Source organism: Cupressus sempervirens, chromosome 9, assembly GCF_028749045.1.
Source record: "Cupressus sempervirens isolate cs-2001-9-10 chromosome 9, ASM2874904v1, whole genome shotgun sequence".
Classification (NCBI taxonomy): domain Eukaryota; kingdom Viridiplantae; phylum Streptophyta; class Pinopsida; order Cupressales; family Cupressaceae; genus Cupressus; species Cupressus sempervirens.
Genome location: NC_143126.1, coordinates 577,941,309 through 577,962,533, shown reverse-complemented (window position 1 = coordinate 577,962,533; position 21,225 = coordinate 577,941,309). Strand labels below are relative to the sequence as shown.

At 31.8% G+C, this 21,225-nt stretch overlaps 1 protein-coding gene across 1 annotated transcript in view; it reads left to right on the top strand.

Annotated features, from left to right (window-relative positions):
• The first annotated feature begins 12,019 nt into the window (after positions 1-12,019).
• Positions 12,020-21,225, top strand: part of LOC149539978 (uncharacterized) — a 46,195-nt gene continuing 36,989 nt past the window's right edge. Inside the window, exons 1-3 of the mRNA XM_089802637.1 lie at positions 12,020-12,519; positions 12,633-12,776; positions 12,875-13,212. Of these exons, the coding sequence (XP_089658763.1) occupies positions 12,020-12,519; positions 12,633-12,776; positions 12,875-13,212 (982 nt within the window). The remainder of the gene's footprint in view (positions 12,520-12,632; positions 12,777-12,874; positions 13,213-21,225) is intronic.

The following is a 21,225-nucleotide window of genomic DNA, read 5'->3' as shown; positions in this document are numbered from 1 at the left end:
CAATAATGGGTGCCACTTTTTGATCAATTTTGACACTGAAATCAATATTTTTGCAACAAACGTCACGTTCAAGTGACTATATCTCCAAAACTATAAATAATTTCAAGATGACATAAACTAGTGATTTTGAGTACTTTGTTCCTACTTTGTAACCATATTTTTTAATCTTAAAAAAATAATTATTTATGTCAAAAAAATTTATCTCCTTCGAAAAGTGGTACATAATAAAATTCAATATTTTAAAGAGTGACAGTCTGTTTGACACACATAACTTTTTTTCTAAAAATGATAATGAAGTAATTCTTTTGGCGTTAGATTTGTAACATCAATATCCAGAGGATGCATTTGGTTTGATTTATTTTGGTTGAATATTGTATAGTTTATGAGGTTTTGATGTGAAATGAACCGTAATTCAGACATACGTTCTATTTGACACAGATAATTTGAAGTCAATTTATCATAAACTTTTCTTCTTCTTTTTTGAATAGAAAGGTATCTCAATAAGCTAGTTCCTACATATTTTTCAAAGAAAAAATTGACCTAATTTACTAATTTTCCTGAGGTGTCAAAGTCGGTTGATGTTCAATTGGTAATGAACCTACAATGAGTTAAACTCATATTTGAAAGTCTTAATGATTAAAATATGTATTACAATTATAGTTGTTGGAAAGCTTGCTCCAAGTAGCACATTTCGACATTTTTTATTTTACAGTAGGAGATCATTCTCCTACAATTATGGAAGTCAAAAGAGCAAAAAAAAAATGAAAAAATGTTAAAAATTTTCTAATTTTGCATGTTCGAATGAACATACCCTCCAAAACTTTACGACCACCAAAAAAATTTAGGCATATGTTCGAGCGAACATGTCTGTAGTCGACATGTTTGTTCGAACAGTCTAAAAAACTCAAAAAAGTTTCCATTTGTAAAGCTATTTGCCATCAACCTGACCAGTAGTGCATTGTTATTTGCCATCAACCTAACCAGTAGTGCATTGTCTGTCTTTGCCATGAATTTCGTTCGCAAAATCGAAGGCATCAATTTGGTAAAAAAATTGTACATCTAAATTATTTATTTATTTCTTTCATTAGTGAAGTTGTTTAATGGATACATTGAAGTTAAATTAAAAATTAGTACCACATTAATGGTGTTAAGAAATGTATATTCTTATTGTGTTACTAATGGTCTCCTTGCATCATGTGGCAACCGTGGGATGAAGACATGATCATAACAAACTACTAATGCTTGTTTTACAGGACGTTGTCAAAGACCATTGTGTGTTTGTCAAAACCATGTGTGTGGATTTATTAGATTAAATAACACTTCGTTTGCATTTAAAATGAACTTTTTATCTTTTTTCTGGCATGTCTACAGTGTTTAAATCCCTAAGAGTTGCATTGGACATATCCTCTCCCCTCGCCATTCGTGGATCTTGGGTGTAAGAGAAATCCATGTAACTTCTATAAGAGGCCTGCCTTGGACCAAGATACTCGATATTAGGTATGTCAGGGGACGACCTCAGAGCAGTAACGGGCCAAAAGCCAAGTCAACGTTCTAGCCGCTATATAAAATTTGATTATGGTGAAAGTCGTGTCGATGGTATTGCTGAGTGCTAGCTCTCCTCCAGTGCCCTTATGGTGTGTCAAACCCCAGTTCTCGGGGCTAGGAAACCTTCTGAGGAAGTTTATCACTCACTTGCTGAACGAAATGCCCTTACTAAAACCATGTTTTAGTGGCCAAAATCCTTTCTATCCACTAGCTCAAGGGGTCACCCATGGTCGTGAAGACATCCTACATTCTCGCAATCCTTAGTAGAGACAACAGACCCTTAGGAAGTCATGCCCCTTGAGACACGGATCTTGGTAGCCTCGAGAAGTGAATGCATTGTAAGGGGGAGCATGTGGTGGCAAGGTCCTAAGTTTTCCGCTCTAGATAAGTGTGGTTGAACTTTGGTTCAAGTAGGAATTCAGTGGATACAATCCTAAAGCCTAGGTTGTGGTGTGATTGTTCACTTTTAACAATAGCTATTCTTGTCTTAATGTGTCTTGTGTGTGTGTAAAACATAATCAAGATAAAAGCCAACATTCAAATTTACACCTTGGAAACTTGCAAAACCTTGTCAAAACATCAAACATTGTCAAAACCTTGTCAAGATCCTAAGTTCAAAAAACCTTACGTATACCTCTATCATTAGCATAATCACATTCCTAAATGTCATTTTTGACTTACCCTAGTGGTATATCCCCCTCATATTGCATTGTTCAAACCCTAGCATCATTTTCTCTATCAAACCCTATCAAATTGTCCATCAACCAACTTGTCTTCTTGATCACCTATCCTCATTTTGCATAGCCTAAATCTCATTATCAACCCTAGGAAACCATCCCTTGCATAGTCCACTTTGCATACACCTACCTTTAACATCCTTACCAAGTCCAAAACATAACCCTAACTTTCATTTTGCATATCATAATCTTCATCTTGCATACCTTCAAAATGACACCTTGCATTTGCACTTGCATAACATCCCTAGGACATTTACACTTTGCATATCAAAACCCTAGGTCATTCAGCATTTCCTCACATTTCATAACATCCCTAAACACTTAAAAATCCCAAAAACACTCATATCTTGCATACCCACATCTTAATTATCAAGTTTTGACCTCTTTTACCAACTGCAACCTTGTTTTACCAACTACACACTTCATGGGCGCAGTTGGTAGTTTCAAGGCGTAGTTAGTAATTTTAGGGTGCACTTGATAATTAGGTGTTTCATTCTAGGTTCCAGAACCCTAATCTACACTTCCACACCTTTCATTGCATCCCAAGACCTTAGGAAACACTCTGAATCACTCAAAACACTCAAAATTTGCATTTTAGGCACCCTGCAACCATGTTTTACCAACTGCAACCCTTTTTTATCAATTGCACACTTCAAGTGCGCAGTTGGTAGTCTAGGTGCACACTTGGGAGGCATAAAGTTCATTTAGGTTTTCCTGCACTACATCTACATTCTGAGGTATCATGCCAGCACTCATTAGGACACAACCTTTGGAGTTGTCAAATGCAATAATGGCACCTATAAGGTCTCATCAAGAATCAACCATTGAAATCCTCCAAGGTACATTTGAACACATCAATGTTAATCCCTTGTTTGACGAGATACCACCAATTCCTAAATATCCCAAAAGGATGTTAAGACTTGCTTTTAGGACTCACATCATTTGGAGCTACATCATTTGGAGAAGAAAGAAGGACATGAGAGCTACAAACAAAAGAGGGGATTTCTAACATTATGTTTGCTTCTTTTGATAGTTGATGCCATTGTCTTTCTAAGCCCACAGAGGTCCTCCAAAAGTTATAATTAAAACCATCCATTAAAGAAGATCAAAAACATTATTATTACGATAAGCTTCCACAAAAAACCACTTTAGAGTCAGTTCAAAGAAATTCGTTGGACGATTGAAAATTGAACTCTCGTTAAAAAAAAGAAGTATTTTCTGATTGTAGACCTTTATAAAACTAGTTTGAAAATGGAAAAAATTACTATTCTTAGTTAGGGTATGTAATCCTTTGATTTGACAATTTAAAATCAATAGAGAACATTCTGTTCTAGTTAAAATCCTTTTCTATTTTTCAAGTATTCTATTAATGTTGAGCTATTTACAAAAAGAATGAGCCTACACATTGATCAGGAAAAATTATTAGCTGAGGCTTTTGAGTGCATTATTTCCCTCACCTCCATCACAATGTGAGGAAACTCATAAAAAATAGATACAACACAACTTAAATGTATCCCAAGTCGATGAAGAGCAACTTCTGCTCCACCAATACTAAAAAATAGATAAAGTACTCTGACGCCATCAGGATATAATGCTTTCAAGACTGATAAATGATATGCAACTGTATCTGTTTGAAATGAATTACCCAAACAATGCAAGCGATCAGTCGGACAAGAAGTTCCACGAGTGTGATCTCTATCAAATCCTAATATAAGCTCTATCTCATGAAGCTCTAGAGGGACGAGGTGACCTAGCCCCACACATACCAAATTCCACTCTTCACACTTTTGAAGTATATATTTTTACGCACTATCTTGCAGTTGCCCTTGTGAATTCTGAATCATAACTCTCAGTTGATCAATAAGGACAGTGTCACATTGTCTTGAGTCTATGGAATTCAATTTTGTCCTCTGATTTCATGAAGGCCAATATTTTTTTATTTGCGGAAGTGCTTCCTGAATATTCATGGGGGGGAGAGGTTCTAGTTGAAAGCGCTCTTCTATTGGAAGGTTATGCACATACCCTCTTGCTTTTCTAGAAGCTGAAAAGAACATTGAGTCCACCAACTTTGCTTCAACACTATTAAATTGTTCAGATATTGTCTTCCAAATATCCTTCGATGCAAAAGCATCATTCTCATAGTAGAAAAAAGATGGCCCTTGCATGAACGCATTGATTTCCTTTGAACGCTGGCCAATAGGTTTCCCAGGAACTCCAAAACCAATTAGTTCCTTGGGACACAAATTAGGGACTACATCACATACTTCAAACATTGCTTGCTTGTCTTGCATACCCTCTATGTATTTTTCATACTTCAACACTTTCATTATCTATGTTACAATTTTGAACTTACACAATTTCATTATCTATGTTACAATTCTTAAATATCAACTTCTTTTGAAACCATTGAATTAAATGTGTTTTTAATTGTACGATCATAAGTTCTTAATTATCAAATTTAGTTTATTAAAAAACTATATAATTTAATAATTTAAATTAATTGTACCATGGATGAATTTAATAATTTAAATTCATTTATTAATTTTTTTTCAAACTAGATTGAATTTCATAAGTGAAAATTAAACATGTGTTTTTAAAATTGTAAGATTATAAGTTCATAGTTATCATTTAGGTTAGTTTATTAAAAAACTATATATTTTAATGTTACTTTATTACATCTATGGTCATGTACTCTTAAAGTTTAAATTAGTTTAAATTAATATTTTTTTTAATATTATATTTTGTAAAAGTTCTCTAAAATAATGTATTGGCTTACCTAATTAACATATTTTGATCCACATAAAACTAATATTTATCTTTAGCAGGTTAGTAATTAATAATTTAAGAAATATGTATCTTTCTAACTTCCTACTAATTGATAATTGATATACATGTACAGACGTCTCAAGATCATGTTCTATAGCTATAACACAAAAAAATACACATATGTACACATATACACATCTCAAGAATAAGCATCTACAGATCTAATATATCTCTATGTATCTTAAATGCAAACTGTAAATCTCGAATAAATACATGTATGTAGAAAAATATAAAAAGTCATATATACGTACATGTGATGGTATCTAACTACTGAAATACTCAATAATCAAATAAATAGTGAAAGTACATGCATGTCATCAAGGAACTGAAATACACATGTGTACATGTAAACTAGACCTCCAATATATAAATCTGATCTACTACTAGAGGGACCCCTCAAGACGCATATGAACAGAATGACCCTTTAATCGAGTCTCCTGTACATCCTCTCGCCAAGGCGCATCAACCAAGCCCTGCAAATATATATATATATATATATACATACATGTGTTAGGGTTCTATCTTTAAAACATATATATACATACGTGCATCATGTGCATGTACATTCAAATTAAATACAAACTTGCATAGATATAGATATATAACTAGTTTTCAAAATATTTAAATAACTTTAAACAAACTATTTAAAAGTCAAGTACCTGAGCACTACTAGGCACCTCAATAGAATCTTCTCTCTCATGTACATGATGCCCTGAACCAATAGCATGTGTAACCATGTGCTCAGCGACCTGTGCTTACATGATTTATTACGAGTTAAAGATTAAATTAAATATCTACATATATATCTGAACTAAATTTTTCAATAAATGAACATTTTTTTTTAATTTCATCTATATTTAAAATTAAAAATAAATTATATATGTACCTAGGTCTCCGGAGGTGGAGGATGATCAATAGACTCCATCATATCATCTACTGATGCACTTGAGCCTGAAACTCCATGTCCAACTGCTAGTAAATCTAAGTGAAGTGGACAATGTAATTGGTTGGGTACATTTGGTGTAGAATCAGTGCTGCTAGGTCCGAACAACAGGTCCATGTATGATGAAATACCCAGGCTCAAACTAGTATCAATCTCAGACAGGCCTTGAAACTGCTCACCAAAATCATCAAGATCCTCAGCTGTGATATGGACATCTCCAACTCGTATGCCCAAGTCATCTATAGAGTTTTGTGAGTCTGGTGCCGAATGTTGTGAGCTACGCATAGGTGTATCATCTATCACTAGTGTGGCAGCCTGTGTTTGTGGAACTATGTCAAGGCTCTAATGTTGTCTAACAACATCCATCACCGAGTGTACTGGAATCCTCTGTGTATCAAAAATATAGCTAATAAAGTGCAACATATCCTCCAAAAAATATAGTGCTATATCCATATGTGTCTATTGTCTTAAAAGACCACGAATATCGCCTAGCAATGGTAGCCTAGCAGCTCTATATGCATCATTAGAGGAGGCCCATAAAGTGCTACTAGATGCCTGTGAAGATGGTCGACCAAGTGGACGAGGACGTGGACTATGAAGATAACAACCAATAGAATCTGATGTGATACTAGCTGCTGCAAATGCAATGTGCCCAATAGTGTCAATTGCTTCCCTCTGGGAAGCAATGACGACTCTATCTGTAATAGATGCATGTGTAGGAGTCACAGGAGGCATCCTCGGTCCAACAAACTATCTAAGATCTGCAGGTGGCAGACGATCTACACTGCGGTACTGGTCACGATCTGCGATCCAACCACGCCCCTATTCGCAATAATCATGAATATCTAAGTAGTTGACGTTGAGCCCTATACGGAACTCAATGTACAACTGTTGTGCAAAATAAAAGGGTATTTGGTCATTATTAGGATAATGACCATATGCAGATAAAAATCATGGATAGATCATGCTAGCAATAATAGGGTCTCTGCATCATGTGACTCTATAGACTCTCTCCCTACCCTATGTTCCCTCATAAGCTGGAAAGAGCTCTCTCTGGATGACGTCTTTGGGGGCTACCCTCTTGACGTCATCAAATGATACATTTCTTGAAACCTGAGCCCTAAGCTCCCTAGATATGGAAGCTAATATAGTAGGAGTAAATGAATGGTGAGCTCTAAACCTAGCTGTCAAATCCTATAAACTCCTACATATTGTAGTACATATGTCTCTATAAAGACCATCATCAGAGGTCAATATAGAGTGTTGTAGTTTAGCAACCTCCTACTCTGAAAATGCAAATAAAGCATCGATATCGATGCGTGGACGTGGTGCAGCAGGACCTCCAGCAGGAGCTATAGGTGCAGCCTAACTTGGAATAGGAGCTGCACCAGGAGCCACGACAGGACCTACACCACCAAGAGCCACACTTGAAACTGAAACATGAGCTGCACGATGAGCCCTACGTTGAAGTACACGACGAGCCCCACCAGAAGCTGTAACATGAGCCCCACCACAACCTACACGAGGAGCCAGATCAGGAACTCCATCAGGCGCTGCAATAGGAACCGCATCAACATGTGTCGCAGTAGGAGCCGCATCAGGAACTACATCAGGTGTTGCACCAGGCACCGCATCAAGCTGATCACGTGAAGCCATATCTATAGAAATGTATGAAGAGCTAAACTGCCTACTGTACACATAATTTTTTATTTTTAACATTAAAAATTATACACATGTAATTGAACATACATCACACATCATGGACCTAGATAATCTGTAACACATCCAGACCTAGATTAATTTGCATATAAGTATAACTTTAAAGTTGAGAGTTTGGTTATGGCTAGAGTTAATTTATTGTTCTAAGATTTTATTATACTTTGGGGGGTATTATTAGATAATTCAATTAAAGGGTAATAAATTATTTATATTACTCTTAAATGATAATGTTTTGAGGTTTAGGTTTCAAGTTGGGTTACATATATATCATTTAAAAAAAGGGTGAATACTTCATGTATGTACATGTGTTTGAATGTATGTGCATGTATCTCAAATGTAATTTTTAACAATTTAGGATTAGGGTCAACTTGTTTTTATTTTATGTAAGTTAGGCCTCAATTAAGTTTTGAAATAGGGTTTTAGTGTAATTAGGTTCAATTTTAGGGTAAGATTTAAGACCTTATGACATTGTTAGGGTTTACACGAACTTACATAATTTCTAGCATTAAATTTAGGAGTTAATATTAAGGTCCATGGTTAAGAATTTAGGATAAGGGAACTTAGCATATGAAGTTTATGATTTGGTTCAAGATTATGATTTAGTGTATTTATTATCATTTATAATCTTGGGTTTAGAAATTAAATTTTAAGATCAAGGTTAGGGTTAGGGTTTGGATAATGGTTAGGGTTAGGGTTTGGTTAGGTTAGGGTTAGGGTTTGGATGTACATGTATGTTACATTCATACCTAGATATGAAAATTAATCTACATTCTTATATATGTATAATTTAAGATCTCCCCTTAAGACATGTCATTGAATTATATAGTTAATTATATACTTCTAATTATTAAGACATTAAAAAAATAACATATGTACATTTAAACATGAATATTTAAAACATATGTATGCACGTCTATATCTAACACATGAACATATTTACATGTACATTTATGAAATAAAATATACATTTTAATCTACATTCTTATGTATAATTTAGGATCTCCCCTTAAGACATGTGTTATTAAATATAGTTAATTACACTTAGTTATAAGATAAATTAAGATCAATAGTTAACATATACACAAATTATACATATAAAAATGTGAATTTATTAAAAACATGTACATACATCTACTTTTAACCATGAACAAATATGCATGTACATCTATGTTCAAAATAAAAAATTATACATTCTAATCTATATAATTTTTACATGTACAATTTAGGATCTAGACCCTTAAGATATGTCATTTAATTAAACTTCTAAGATTAAGACATTAATTAATATCAAAAACATACATGTCTACATTTAACATTAACACACACACACATATAATATTTTAATATTTTTTTTAATTTGTTTTCTAAAATTTATATTATTATAAATTTTGTAATGTTTTTCTAATTTTTTTACACATTTTTTTTAATGTTTTTCTAATATTTTTTGAAATTTGTTTTCTAAAATTTATATTATTATAATTTTTCTAATTTTTTTCTAAATTTTTTTTCTAAAATTTATATTAAATTATAAATTTTCTAATGTTTTTGTAATGTTTTTTCTAAATTTCTTTTCTAAATTTTATATTAAATTCTAAATTTTCTAATGTTTTTGTAATTTTTTTTTTTAAAATTGTTGTCTAAATTCTCTAATGTTTTCGTAATGTTTTTTCTAAATTTGTTTTCTAATGTTTTTCCTGAATTTTATATTTTAATTTTTTTACTATTTTTTCTAATGTTTTCTAATGTTTTCTATATAATATTTTTCTATTTTCTAAATTAATATAAATAAACAATAAAAATATTAAATTAACATTATGTTTTCAAAACCATTAAAAACGTAAATAACATTCAAATATGTTTTAAAAACATTAAAAAAATGCATTGAAAACATTAAAATCTACTTTGATAACATAAAAAAATACTTTAAAAATGTTGAAAACATTAAATTAATAATATTTTGACATACCTGATGACGAGAATCAAGATGAAAGCAACAGGATGACGCTGACGGAGGTAGCACAAATCACACGTTTGCCCGAACGCCCAAAATGAATAGTAGTTGCCATGAAAATGAATTGGGAAAAGTTGGAAAAGCATTTTCAACCGTTGAAAATCCATGCGCCATATGTTCGCGTGAACATATGTTTGCGCAAACATGGTGTAATATGTTCGCGCGAACATATGTCTGTTATATGTTCGTGTGAACATGTCAGTGGGGTTCGCGCGAACGTTCGGTGTTTTGAATTTTAAAAATTTTGCAACTTCTCTAAGTTTGTTCGTCTCACTAAAGTGGAACCCATTATTGTGGGTTCACCCACATATGTGCATGTACATATACATATGTATGTATGTATGTATGTACGTAAATACATACATGTACATATATATATATATATATATATATATATATATATATATATATATATATATATATATATATATATATATGTATACATATGTATGTATACATATGTATGTATACATATGTATGTATGTATGTATGTATTTAGTATATGTATATATACATATACATATTTATGTATGTCTATACATACATACATACACATATGTATGTATGTTTGTACATGCATACATACACACACACATATATTTACACATATACACACACACACACATACATATGCGCATGTATTTGTGTCTGTATGTGTGATAGATAATAATATTTGAACATATATACATATTATCATTATAGTTTATCATATTATGTCATATTACGATATATTTACTAAATATTTATTACTTTAGTCATTTATAATAGTTGGGTTCCCACCCGAGATGGGTCATGAGAAAATTTTGAGGTGAATTTACCAAGAAAGACTTGTGTATACATTTTAGAATTGTGTGATAGGAGAGCCAACTGCAAAGAGAAGGGGATGGGAAATCTAAATAATTAAATTGTGAGAATTAAGGAGAGGTAAAGGAGTGATGAGGAAATCAAACAATGGAGAGCTAAGGAGACATGGAGGCATAAGGGGTGCTTGATTAACCACAAAGTAGGGTAATATGGAGTGATAAGTTCACAAAGAGATAAGGAGGATATATATAAGGTTTATAGACATCAACAAGAGTTAGGTCTAGGAGGTGTTAATACCTCTGCAAAAACAAAAATATCACCATGCACACATTGTACTATTGGGTAATATGTTGGTAATCACATTGGAAAGTCAGCTTGTGTTTGCACTGCAAGACAAAATGATTGTCACAAGGGAACATCAATGATAGGAGAGCCAACTGCACATATAAGGGGGTGAGAATTATAAATGGTTAGATTGTAAGAGTTGAGGAGAGGTAAAAGGGTGATGTGGCAATCAATCGATGGGGAGATAAGGAGCCATGGAGGGATAAGGAGGTGCTTGATTGGCCATAGAGTAGAGTAATATGGAGTGATAAGTTCACAAAGAGATAAGGAGGATCTAGGAGGTGTTAATACCTCTGCAAGTACAAAAAATTGCCATGCACACATTGTACAGTTGGGTGATACATTGACGATCATGTTGGGAAGTGGGCCTATTTCTGCACTACAAGACAAAAGGAGTGTCTTGAGGGAACATCGATGATAGGAGAACCAACTGTAGAGATAAGGGGATGGTAAATATAAATGGTTAGATTGTTTGAGTTAAGAAGAGGCAAAGGGGTGATGTGGCAATCAATCAATGGAGAGATAAGGAGACATGGGAGAGAAGGAGTTGCTTGATTGGCCATAGCGTACCATAATATGGAGTGATTAATTCACACATAGATAAGGAGGATAGATATAAGGGTTATAGACATCAACAAGAGTCGGATCTAGAAGGTGCTAATAGCTCTACAAAAACAAAGAATCACCAATGGAGATGGTGTCCTTCAATTTTCCTAATAGTTCATATCTCCGATCAAAAGAATTCACCAATTATATATACATATGAAAAAATATAAATTTAAAATATTTACATGTTACATTCTAAATATTGCAAATATAGACATCTTAGATATATCTACCGAAAAGAAAATAAAGATATTATCTGTTGTTTTCAATAATACTAACATATTGTTCCCACCCAAAATTACAATCATCGATAGTTCAATTTCAATTTTTTTTACTTCTCAAACATGCGTCGGCGAATTAGTTCTCACAGTCCATTTCAAAGTGATATAAAAGCAAGAACTGAAAACAAATTCCCTTGAAACTATACTCGAACGAAGATTCTTTGTGAGATAATTATCGAATTACTGTCACATTTTTATGACCATGGCAGAGAAAAGGAAGCGCAGTTCAGAAGTTCACAACATCACCCACAAACTTCTGAGTCGCGAAACTGGGAACAGATTGGCCTTAAGAAATAATCATTCTCAGGTTAAATTCCTCAATTTTCAGTTGCGGGAAGAGCTCAATACAAAACAACCATCCAGGATTACAAAAATAATTTCAGCTCACGGTATTATATTTGCTTTGGCAAAATCAGGTGTTTGTGCTGCATTTGATAGAGACACAAACAAAATGCTTTGCTCCTTAAATTTAGATCCACATGAACTAATTCGAAACCTGCACTACATCAAGGAAAACGATTCTCTCATCACAGTGTCAGTTAATGCATCCGATAGATCTTCAAAGAAGTACAGAACAACCCATCTTGAGTACATAAGAAGAGCTCAACCAGAATTGATTTGTTTAAAGGTGAAAAACTCATGTGGGTCGATACTCCCAATGGGAAAGCTCTTACTTTTTCAGCTCAAGATCACATTTACAAGGTCTTTGATTTGAAGAACTATAGATTCTTGTACTCCATTTCTGATGAAGGAATTCACAAAATAAAGACCGGTCCTGATTTTTTGCTCTTAATATCAAGAATAAATGCTTGTAGAAACAGTATTCCTCTGAAGATTTTATCCATAGAGGACGGCAGAGTACTGAAATCATTTCATCATCCATTACTACCCAATAAAAAGGTATATTTTCTTGAGCTGGTCCATGACAGTATACTCATAGAACAAGACTATGAACACTGGCAAATGATTGATACAAAGAGTGAAAAGATCATTAATTTGAGAAGGCTAAGACATTTATTTTCTTGCATGAGAAACGATTTTTTTTGACATTTGACAGTGAGACTGTTTCTGTATGGAATTGGCAAGGAGAGCTTGTTACATCTTACAGGAATCACATGCTACAGGTTTCTGGTTTTAAACGAAGACTCCTTCATGCCGCTAGTGGTGATGAGATGCTCATTTCTTATAACAAAGTTGGTACAACTGATAAAACAGATTGTTCAATACGCATTACCAACATCTTGACTGAACACTATTGTGGTAAGATTGGGAGAGATGAACCAGATGTGGATACAAGTTGCAGGAATCGATCTGTTACCAGGATCAAAATTCAAGAGGCTCTTCAAGATGTTACATCCTTGTTCTATGATGAGGAGAGCAATGAGATTTATACAGGCAATACAAAAGGGCTTGTGCATGTACGGTCAAACTGAATGTTAATGAAAAGTAATAATTTTTTTAATCATGAGTAGAGATTGTTGGTCTCTCTCCTTTTTTAAATGACTTTTTGTTGTAATTTTTAGAATATTTTGGAAAATGTTGATCAAATCCAGATGACTTCTCGTGACTGTTTCCAGGAATGAAGTATGTGAATATTTTATTAACTAATGGCAAGTTAAGAAACATAAATTAACCAATTGGCATTAGCGATGATTTAATGTTAGCATAAATAAAATAATTTGTTTGTTACAATTTACAAAAATTGAAACCTTGATTGTTTAATAAATAAATTGAATTCTAGTATTCAATGGTAGAACTAAATGTTCAGCACTTCTTAATAAATTGAATTCCATCGTGAATTTTCATGGAGTCTGAACTAAATGTTCAGCACTTTGTACAAACATTTGATAGCAAAGTTGAATTTGAATAGGAGAGAAATGTATATTCAGCGTTTAACAAAAACTTAACTTGTATTATGCTGTAGTGAAAGTCTATACCCTGTTCCGAAGCTCCATCTTGACACAGGCAAAGGAGATATTTGCAACTTTCTAAAGACTTCTCGACAATTTAATTTTGTACAAATCCTGCAATCAATCAGTGGCGTAATTATAAATAGTTATTTGATAGATTTTATGTAGATGAACATATTAATTTATTATATTTATAAACAATTGCATATAAGATAAATAAATATTCTAAATTTATGATTTGATGGAAGAATAAAATTTTTATACTAATATATTTAAAATATGAAATGTTTATGATATTACTGAAACTTAAAAATAGATATTACATATGTAATACATGTTATTTACTTTATGTTTAAAAATTAATTAACTCTTTATGTCATTTAAAAATATTTATACTTAATATAATAAAATTTAAATTATAAAATAATGAAGAAATTAAATTATAAGATAATAAAGAGACAGTATCATTTTTCAAGTTCATGCTAAAATTCAAAGTTTTTTAAATGCACAATAAAATATAATATTAAAAATATTTTATTAATTAATTCTTTTATCGTACCATAAATTTTTTATTGAAGTCTACTCCATAGATATAAGTCACAACAAATGCCACCAAGTCCTACAAAATTGTTCAAAGTTAAGACAACAAAAAATAAGAAGAAATAATGGTTTGTTGAAAAATATTAAACTTATAAACAAATGTACATATTATATATTTATATAATATATATAGAGAAAGCTGAGAGATATCAAGGTTTTAATTTTTTAATATGAGTATTTATTTTGTGTAAATTAAAGCCTCGATATATCTCAACTTTCTCTATATATATTATATAAATATATAATATGTATATAGCTAGTAGCATCCGCAGGGGATGTTAAAAGAATAGGATTCTAATATTTATTATACAATATAATATAATATGAACTTGTATAATTCTATTATGTAAAAGACAAATTTTTGAATTTGACAAATAGGTTTAATTTAATGTAGGTTTGGGGTTGGGGTTGTAGTTGTTTAGTTTAATACTAAAAAATGTCAATGTTTCTTTGTCCCAATTCTCTCTCTCTCTCTCTCTCTCTCTCTCTCTCTCTCTCTCTCTCTCTCTCTCACACACACACACACACACACCATATTTTTCCCATAGCTACCTTATTTATCTACCTCATGTCTCTCACCTTGTCCCAATTCTATCTTATCTATGCCCTATAATTACTCTTTGTCTCTCCTTATCTTCCACTCACTCTTTCTCTCGTTCCCTCTTTTCACCACATCTTCCCTATCTCTATTTGTTATACATAGAAATCTATACCCCCCTAATTAGTATCTTTTATAGTCCTCCCTACTCTCTCTCTCTAAAACTTTGTTTTCTCAATACTCCTCGCCATATTTTATCCCTATTTACCTTATTTATCTACCATATGTCTCTCACCTTGTTCCCATTCTATCTTATCTACCACTTCTCTAATAATTAATCAGCTCCCTACTCTCACCATATTTTCCCCTTATTTATCTCCTTTATCTACCTCATTATATCTTAGCTACCACCTTGTCCCCATTATATTTTATCTACCACCTATAATTACTCACTCTATCTCTTTATCATCCACTCACTTTTTTTCTCACTCGCTCTTTTCACCACATCTTCCTCATCTCTATTTGTTATACATAAACATCTATATCCCCTAATTAATCTTTTTTATTGTCCTCCCCTCTCTCTCTAACACTTCTCCCTACTCTCAAGATATTTTCTTCTATTTACCTTCTTTATCTACCTAATTTCTCTTACCTTGTCCCCATTCTATCTTATCTACCACTTCTCTAATAATTAATCAGATCCCTTCTCTTACGATATTTTTTCCCTATTTTTCTTCTTAATCTACCTCATGTCTCTCATCTTGTCCCCATTATGTCTTATCTACCACCTATAGTCATTCAGTCTATCTCTTTACCTTTCATTCACTCTTTCTCTTTCTCCCACCTATTACCATATCTTCCCCATCTATATCTCTTATATATACACATCTATATCCCCCTAATTCTCTCATATACAGTCTCTCCCCACTCTCTCTCTCCCTCGTCATATTTTCCCCTTATTTATCTCCTTTAACTAGCTCATTATATATTATCTACCACCTTGTCCCCATTATATCTTATCTAGCACCTATAATTACTCATTGTATCTCTTTATTGTCAACTCACTTTTTTTCTCACTCCCTCTTTTCACCACATCTTCCTCATCTCTATTTCTTGTACATATGCATCTATATCTCCTAATTAATCTCTTTTATAGTCCTCCCCCCTCTCTCTCTAACACTTCTCCCTACTCTCAAGATATTTTCTTCTATTTACCTTCTTTATGTACCTAATTTTTCTTGCCTTGTCCCCATTCTATTTTATCTACCACTTCTCTAATAATCAATCAGATCCTTTCTCTCGCCATATTTTTCCCCTATTTTTCTTCTTTATCTACCTCATGTCTCTCATCTTGTCCCCCTTATGCCTTATCTACCACCTATAGTCACTCAATCTATCTCCTTATTCACTCTTTTTGTTTCTCCCACCTGTTACCATATCTTCCTCATCTATATCTCTTATATGTACACATCTAAGCGATATCCCTAATTATCATCCTCAAGATTCATCTCCTCTCTCTCTCCCACTCCCCCAAATTTTTTATTCCATTCCTAATTATTCTCTCTCTCTCTCTCTCTCTCTCTCTCTCTCTCTCTCTCTCTCTCTCTCTCTTTATATATATATATATATATATATATATATAATTTAACTTTATTCTCTCCCTCATCTCATCATATATTCCTCCTGAAGCTCTATTTATTCCTCATGTCTCTCCCTATCTCTCTCTTTACTCTCCCTATGACATATGCCTATAATGATAAAAGATCCCCTCTCTCTATATTATGCACAAACAAAAATATTCATATCCCTCTCCTAATAGATCACCCTCTCTAATCTTATATAATAATATTTTATCTATTGCTCAATATTGAACCTATTTCTTGATTATTTTTATTACAATAATTTAAATTTACTTCATGTATGTATTTACATTTAATAATAATCTAGTTTAATGATTAAAATATTTTTTTAAAAATTGTTTATCTAAATATATGATTCAATATATCCAATTTTTTTAATGTTATAGAGTAATATTTTTTGTAGATAATACTGTGATTTAAAACCTTGAAGCAAATATTAGAATACAATCAACCCAAAAAATAGAACAAAGAATAATATATTTTTTTAACATAATGAGGTTAAATCAATAAATAAATATTTTTATTTAAAAAAATGATTCTAGATCTTTTTATGTTAGCAAACAATCATTTATAATAATAAAATAAGGAACTATAACTTATAAAACACATATATTAGAGAAAAGGGCTACAATTTGCAATTTAAAGGAATAAGGGAAAACATATTTATTGAAAAAGCATATTGTGCTTAATAATATTAAATTCTATAATAGTTTATATAATATGAATACATTTGTTATGCATGAATAAAATCATATCTTTTTATCAATAATACCTAGTTTGGTCGATGTAAAGACCTTATAAAATAATCACTGATGAGATAAGTATTGCAAGCTTCATTTTCTTCATGATCAGCTTTGACTTCTTTCAAAACATCTAGAAAAATAGCTATTATATTAAATGTCTCCCTTACTTTTTCTATAACATTTTTCATTCTTAAAATTTCATTATCCGAGATGAAATCAATTCCTGCTACTGCATTTTCAAAATGTAGAAGCAATTTATAACAACTCTCCAATGTAGATTTTTCACATTTGTCAATAACAGTTTGAGGGGATCCATTAGAGTTCACTGAGCCCACTGGACTTGGCATAATGATTTTAGACTCATTGTCAGAGTGGTCCATTGTACTAATATTATATCCTAAAAAAAAACATAAAAGGTTATAAATTAAAATTTATTACATGTAATTTATCATATATGGTTTTCTTCAAAAATATAGATCATGTACACAGAAGAAAATATAATTCACAAGAAATTAAAATTATTATATTCATTTTTAATTTAAACAAAAATAAAACTTATCATACAGAAACTATATAATACATCAATATTCTTAATTGCTTATTTATTGTAGAGTGCATGTGCTCATCTAAAAGTCTAAATACATCTCATAAAAAAATCTAAAATCTTTAATTTCAAATTGTAATTATCAAAGGCAAGAGCCTACAATGCATCGATAAATTGGGAACATCTCATCAGGGAGGTCTTGGGTTCAAATCTACTCGAGATTAACACATAATAATAATTAATCTAACAATAATAATAATAATGAATGAAAAATAATCTAGGTTTCAGCCAATTACCTTTTTTTTTTTTTAAATTGTAATTATCAAAATGTGTTAATAAAAAATGAGATATATTAAATAATTTGAAATAAATAAAAAATTTATATATATTCTAATATGAGTTACAACAAAAGTAAATGCAAATATGAATGACATTTTTTCCCATTTGAAATTGTTTGATTTAATATTGAAATCACTGTGGAATTATTTTAATAGATAGGATATTGAAATTGATTATTATAGTATCAAGAATCAATCATTTGAATCTGAATCACTAGATTCATTACAGTGAATCATGTTTCTTTGAAGTAAGTCATGTGTATCAAGATCCAACGCATCAAACCAGTATAGGTGCTCAAAGGTTCTTTGTCTCATATATGAAGTACCATTATTTGAATGCCTCAATATAGAAAATTCACAGATTGATTGTGTCCATGTAGGTATATTTTCTATTACAATTTTTTTGGTTCTTTCATGAAATCGAAGATTCAAAAAGACCCCTTTAGGCCCCCATCTGTCAACCACATGCCGATTCCAAAGTGTGTCATGTAATCCAGCAAATTGTATAGGAAAAATTTGGCCATGATAGTGAAATTTCTCTAAACCTTGAGTACTAATTTGCAGACCTTGAAGCATAGTTTTCAACCAATGAAAACCATTTTCATCTAAATATGTGGAGTAATGAGCTTTTTCTAAATAGATCTCTCCAGGAATAAAGTACAATTTAGTGGGATCCCACTCCTCACAACAAACCAATTCTTTAAAAAAAGGATCTCTATAGAAATGGTATTGTCAACGCCCAAGCCAATCGAAAAGGTCTTTGAGTTATACAACCTCTTTGTACTGGACATATTGGAACTAATTTTGGATTTTCTTCATTGAATGAGAATCAAAAATAAGTGTCAAATTTCACCAGTACATACAAGGGTAATTCTGGTCACATGGTTTGTGGCTTGTACACAATATCATGAACAAAACCTAGAGCACCATTTAAAAGTCCTGCTTCTATCCATAAATTGGAAGTCAACATTATTCTTGCATTCTTTGAGATCAATGATTCCATATCTAACTCATCCGTAGAATTGTCATTTGCATTAGTAATGTTTGATACTTTACTTGCAATAATACGTGCAATAGGTTCTCTAAGAGAATGTAACATACTTCTATTAATGAAGAATGTAACATTATCGTTTGTTGAAAATAAATGAAGATTTTTATCAAAATCATCATTTATTTCTGGAATAATATTAATTCTTGTTCTCAACATCAACAAATTCCAATCCACAATTGTGGGATTTGCATCTCTAAGATTGCTGAGTAACTGGCAATTTTTTTGTTGTTCTAAGTCTTCTCCATCTTGCCTAAAAATCTTTTCTAATGTGACCACCTTTTTGAATTCTTCCCATAATAGCTTTGCTCTTCTAAAACTTGTATATGGCACCTTGTCTTTTACTGGAGGTAGTTGTCCAAGGTCTCCAACTAAAAGATTTGAATTCCTAGCAAAAATAACAAACATTTATCAATTCATTAGATTTTCAATATAATATTTTCATATATCATGAATAACATTAATCAAAATTATAACAAATAAAAATAGCTGAACACCTCCAAAGCTGAGATTTGATTTATAAGGAAATGCCTGACGAAGCCTTAAGTCAATATTCTCACATAGCTTCTACCCAATAAAGCTCATTTCATCTATCAATATGTATTTTATATGATTCATTTCCTCCTAAAAACTAGTCAAACGTGTTCCTTCTAGTTGCACGAAATGCTTAACTAGAATTTTCAACTTTGAATGTATTGTTGATCCACCAATGTTAAATTTTGCTACTTGAGTCGGTGCGAGGAGCAGTAGAGGGGACTAATTTGGCATTGTAGCTTGTTTTAGATACTTACTAATTCCACCAATCAAATATGACTTTCTTGTACCCACAGTTCCTTGAACAATCATGTACAATGGATCCACACTCTCACCTGCTTGATAGTGTGTCATAATGATGTCAAATGCCTTTTTTTGTCTCTCACTAAAATTTGTTATGTTGATATTTTTCTCTATACAAAAATCTGAAAGCAATCCATTTTCTCTCATTCTATGGATAAAATTTATTGCCACATTACTTTCTTCATCTAACCTATATGTATGTGACCAATTATATTGTCTATCTATATCCCTTCGTCCCAACATATCAATATATGAAACTTGCATTGCTTGTCCATTATGTAACTATGAAATTATTTCTCATTCATGCTCTATAGTATTAGCATGACCAATAATATTGTCTTCACTTACATTCTCACTATCTTATGATTCCATTACTCGTTTAACATGTCATGGAACATAGTTAAATGACTCCCAATTTGAAATTATAGAGTTATTATCTTCACCAATATCAATTGCAATTTCTCTGAATGATTTGTACAGAAGCAACTCTGAGAAACAAAAGTCAACAAAATTTTCAAACTGGCTTGTCAAAATAGTTACAAATCTTGGATATACCCTAACAATTGCATTCTTTTGTCTTCTTTTCCACTTATTTTCATTTTTTCTATTCTTGTTAAATATCAAAGATCTAGAGGCATCAATCAATGAAAATTATTCCATAGAGATTGGTCTCCTTCTATATGCATCAATAAAGGATTCTTTTCGCTCATCACTTTCACCTTCATTTTCTTTTGTTACTGGTTTAAAAATTTTGCGTGAAACATTTAGATTAACAAATTTATACTACATTCAACCAATGGAAGTTCTAATAGCATGTGACATGTCTCTTGAGCTCCAACATCTCTTTCAACTATAGTTTCAGTTAAAAGTTTCCTATAAATCTTTGAGGCAAAGTGATCAGTATTCTCTATATTGGCCAAATGTGTTAGCATTTGATGGTAGGTTTCTGAGTTTCTCTCTACCTTTGCTACATATTTTTCAATGTACCTAATGATTGCATGCTCTAAAAAAACTGGCTGCTAATCAATATTAGCTCTCCAAAATTGGAGAATGTAACGATTGTGTGAGTTAACTCTCTCATCATTTCTAGCAGGCTCAAACTTCTTTTCACCAGTTTCAATATCCTCATATAACTTTGAACTATTCAAATTTAGAGGCCAAGGGGCATTGTACCTATACATTTGAAATAAATTATTTTATATTATACTAA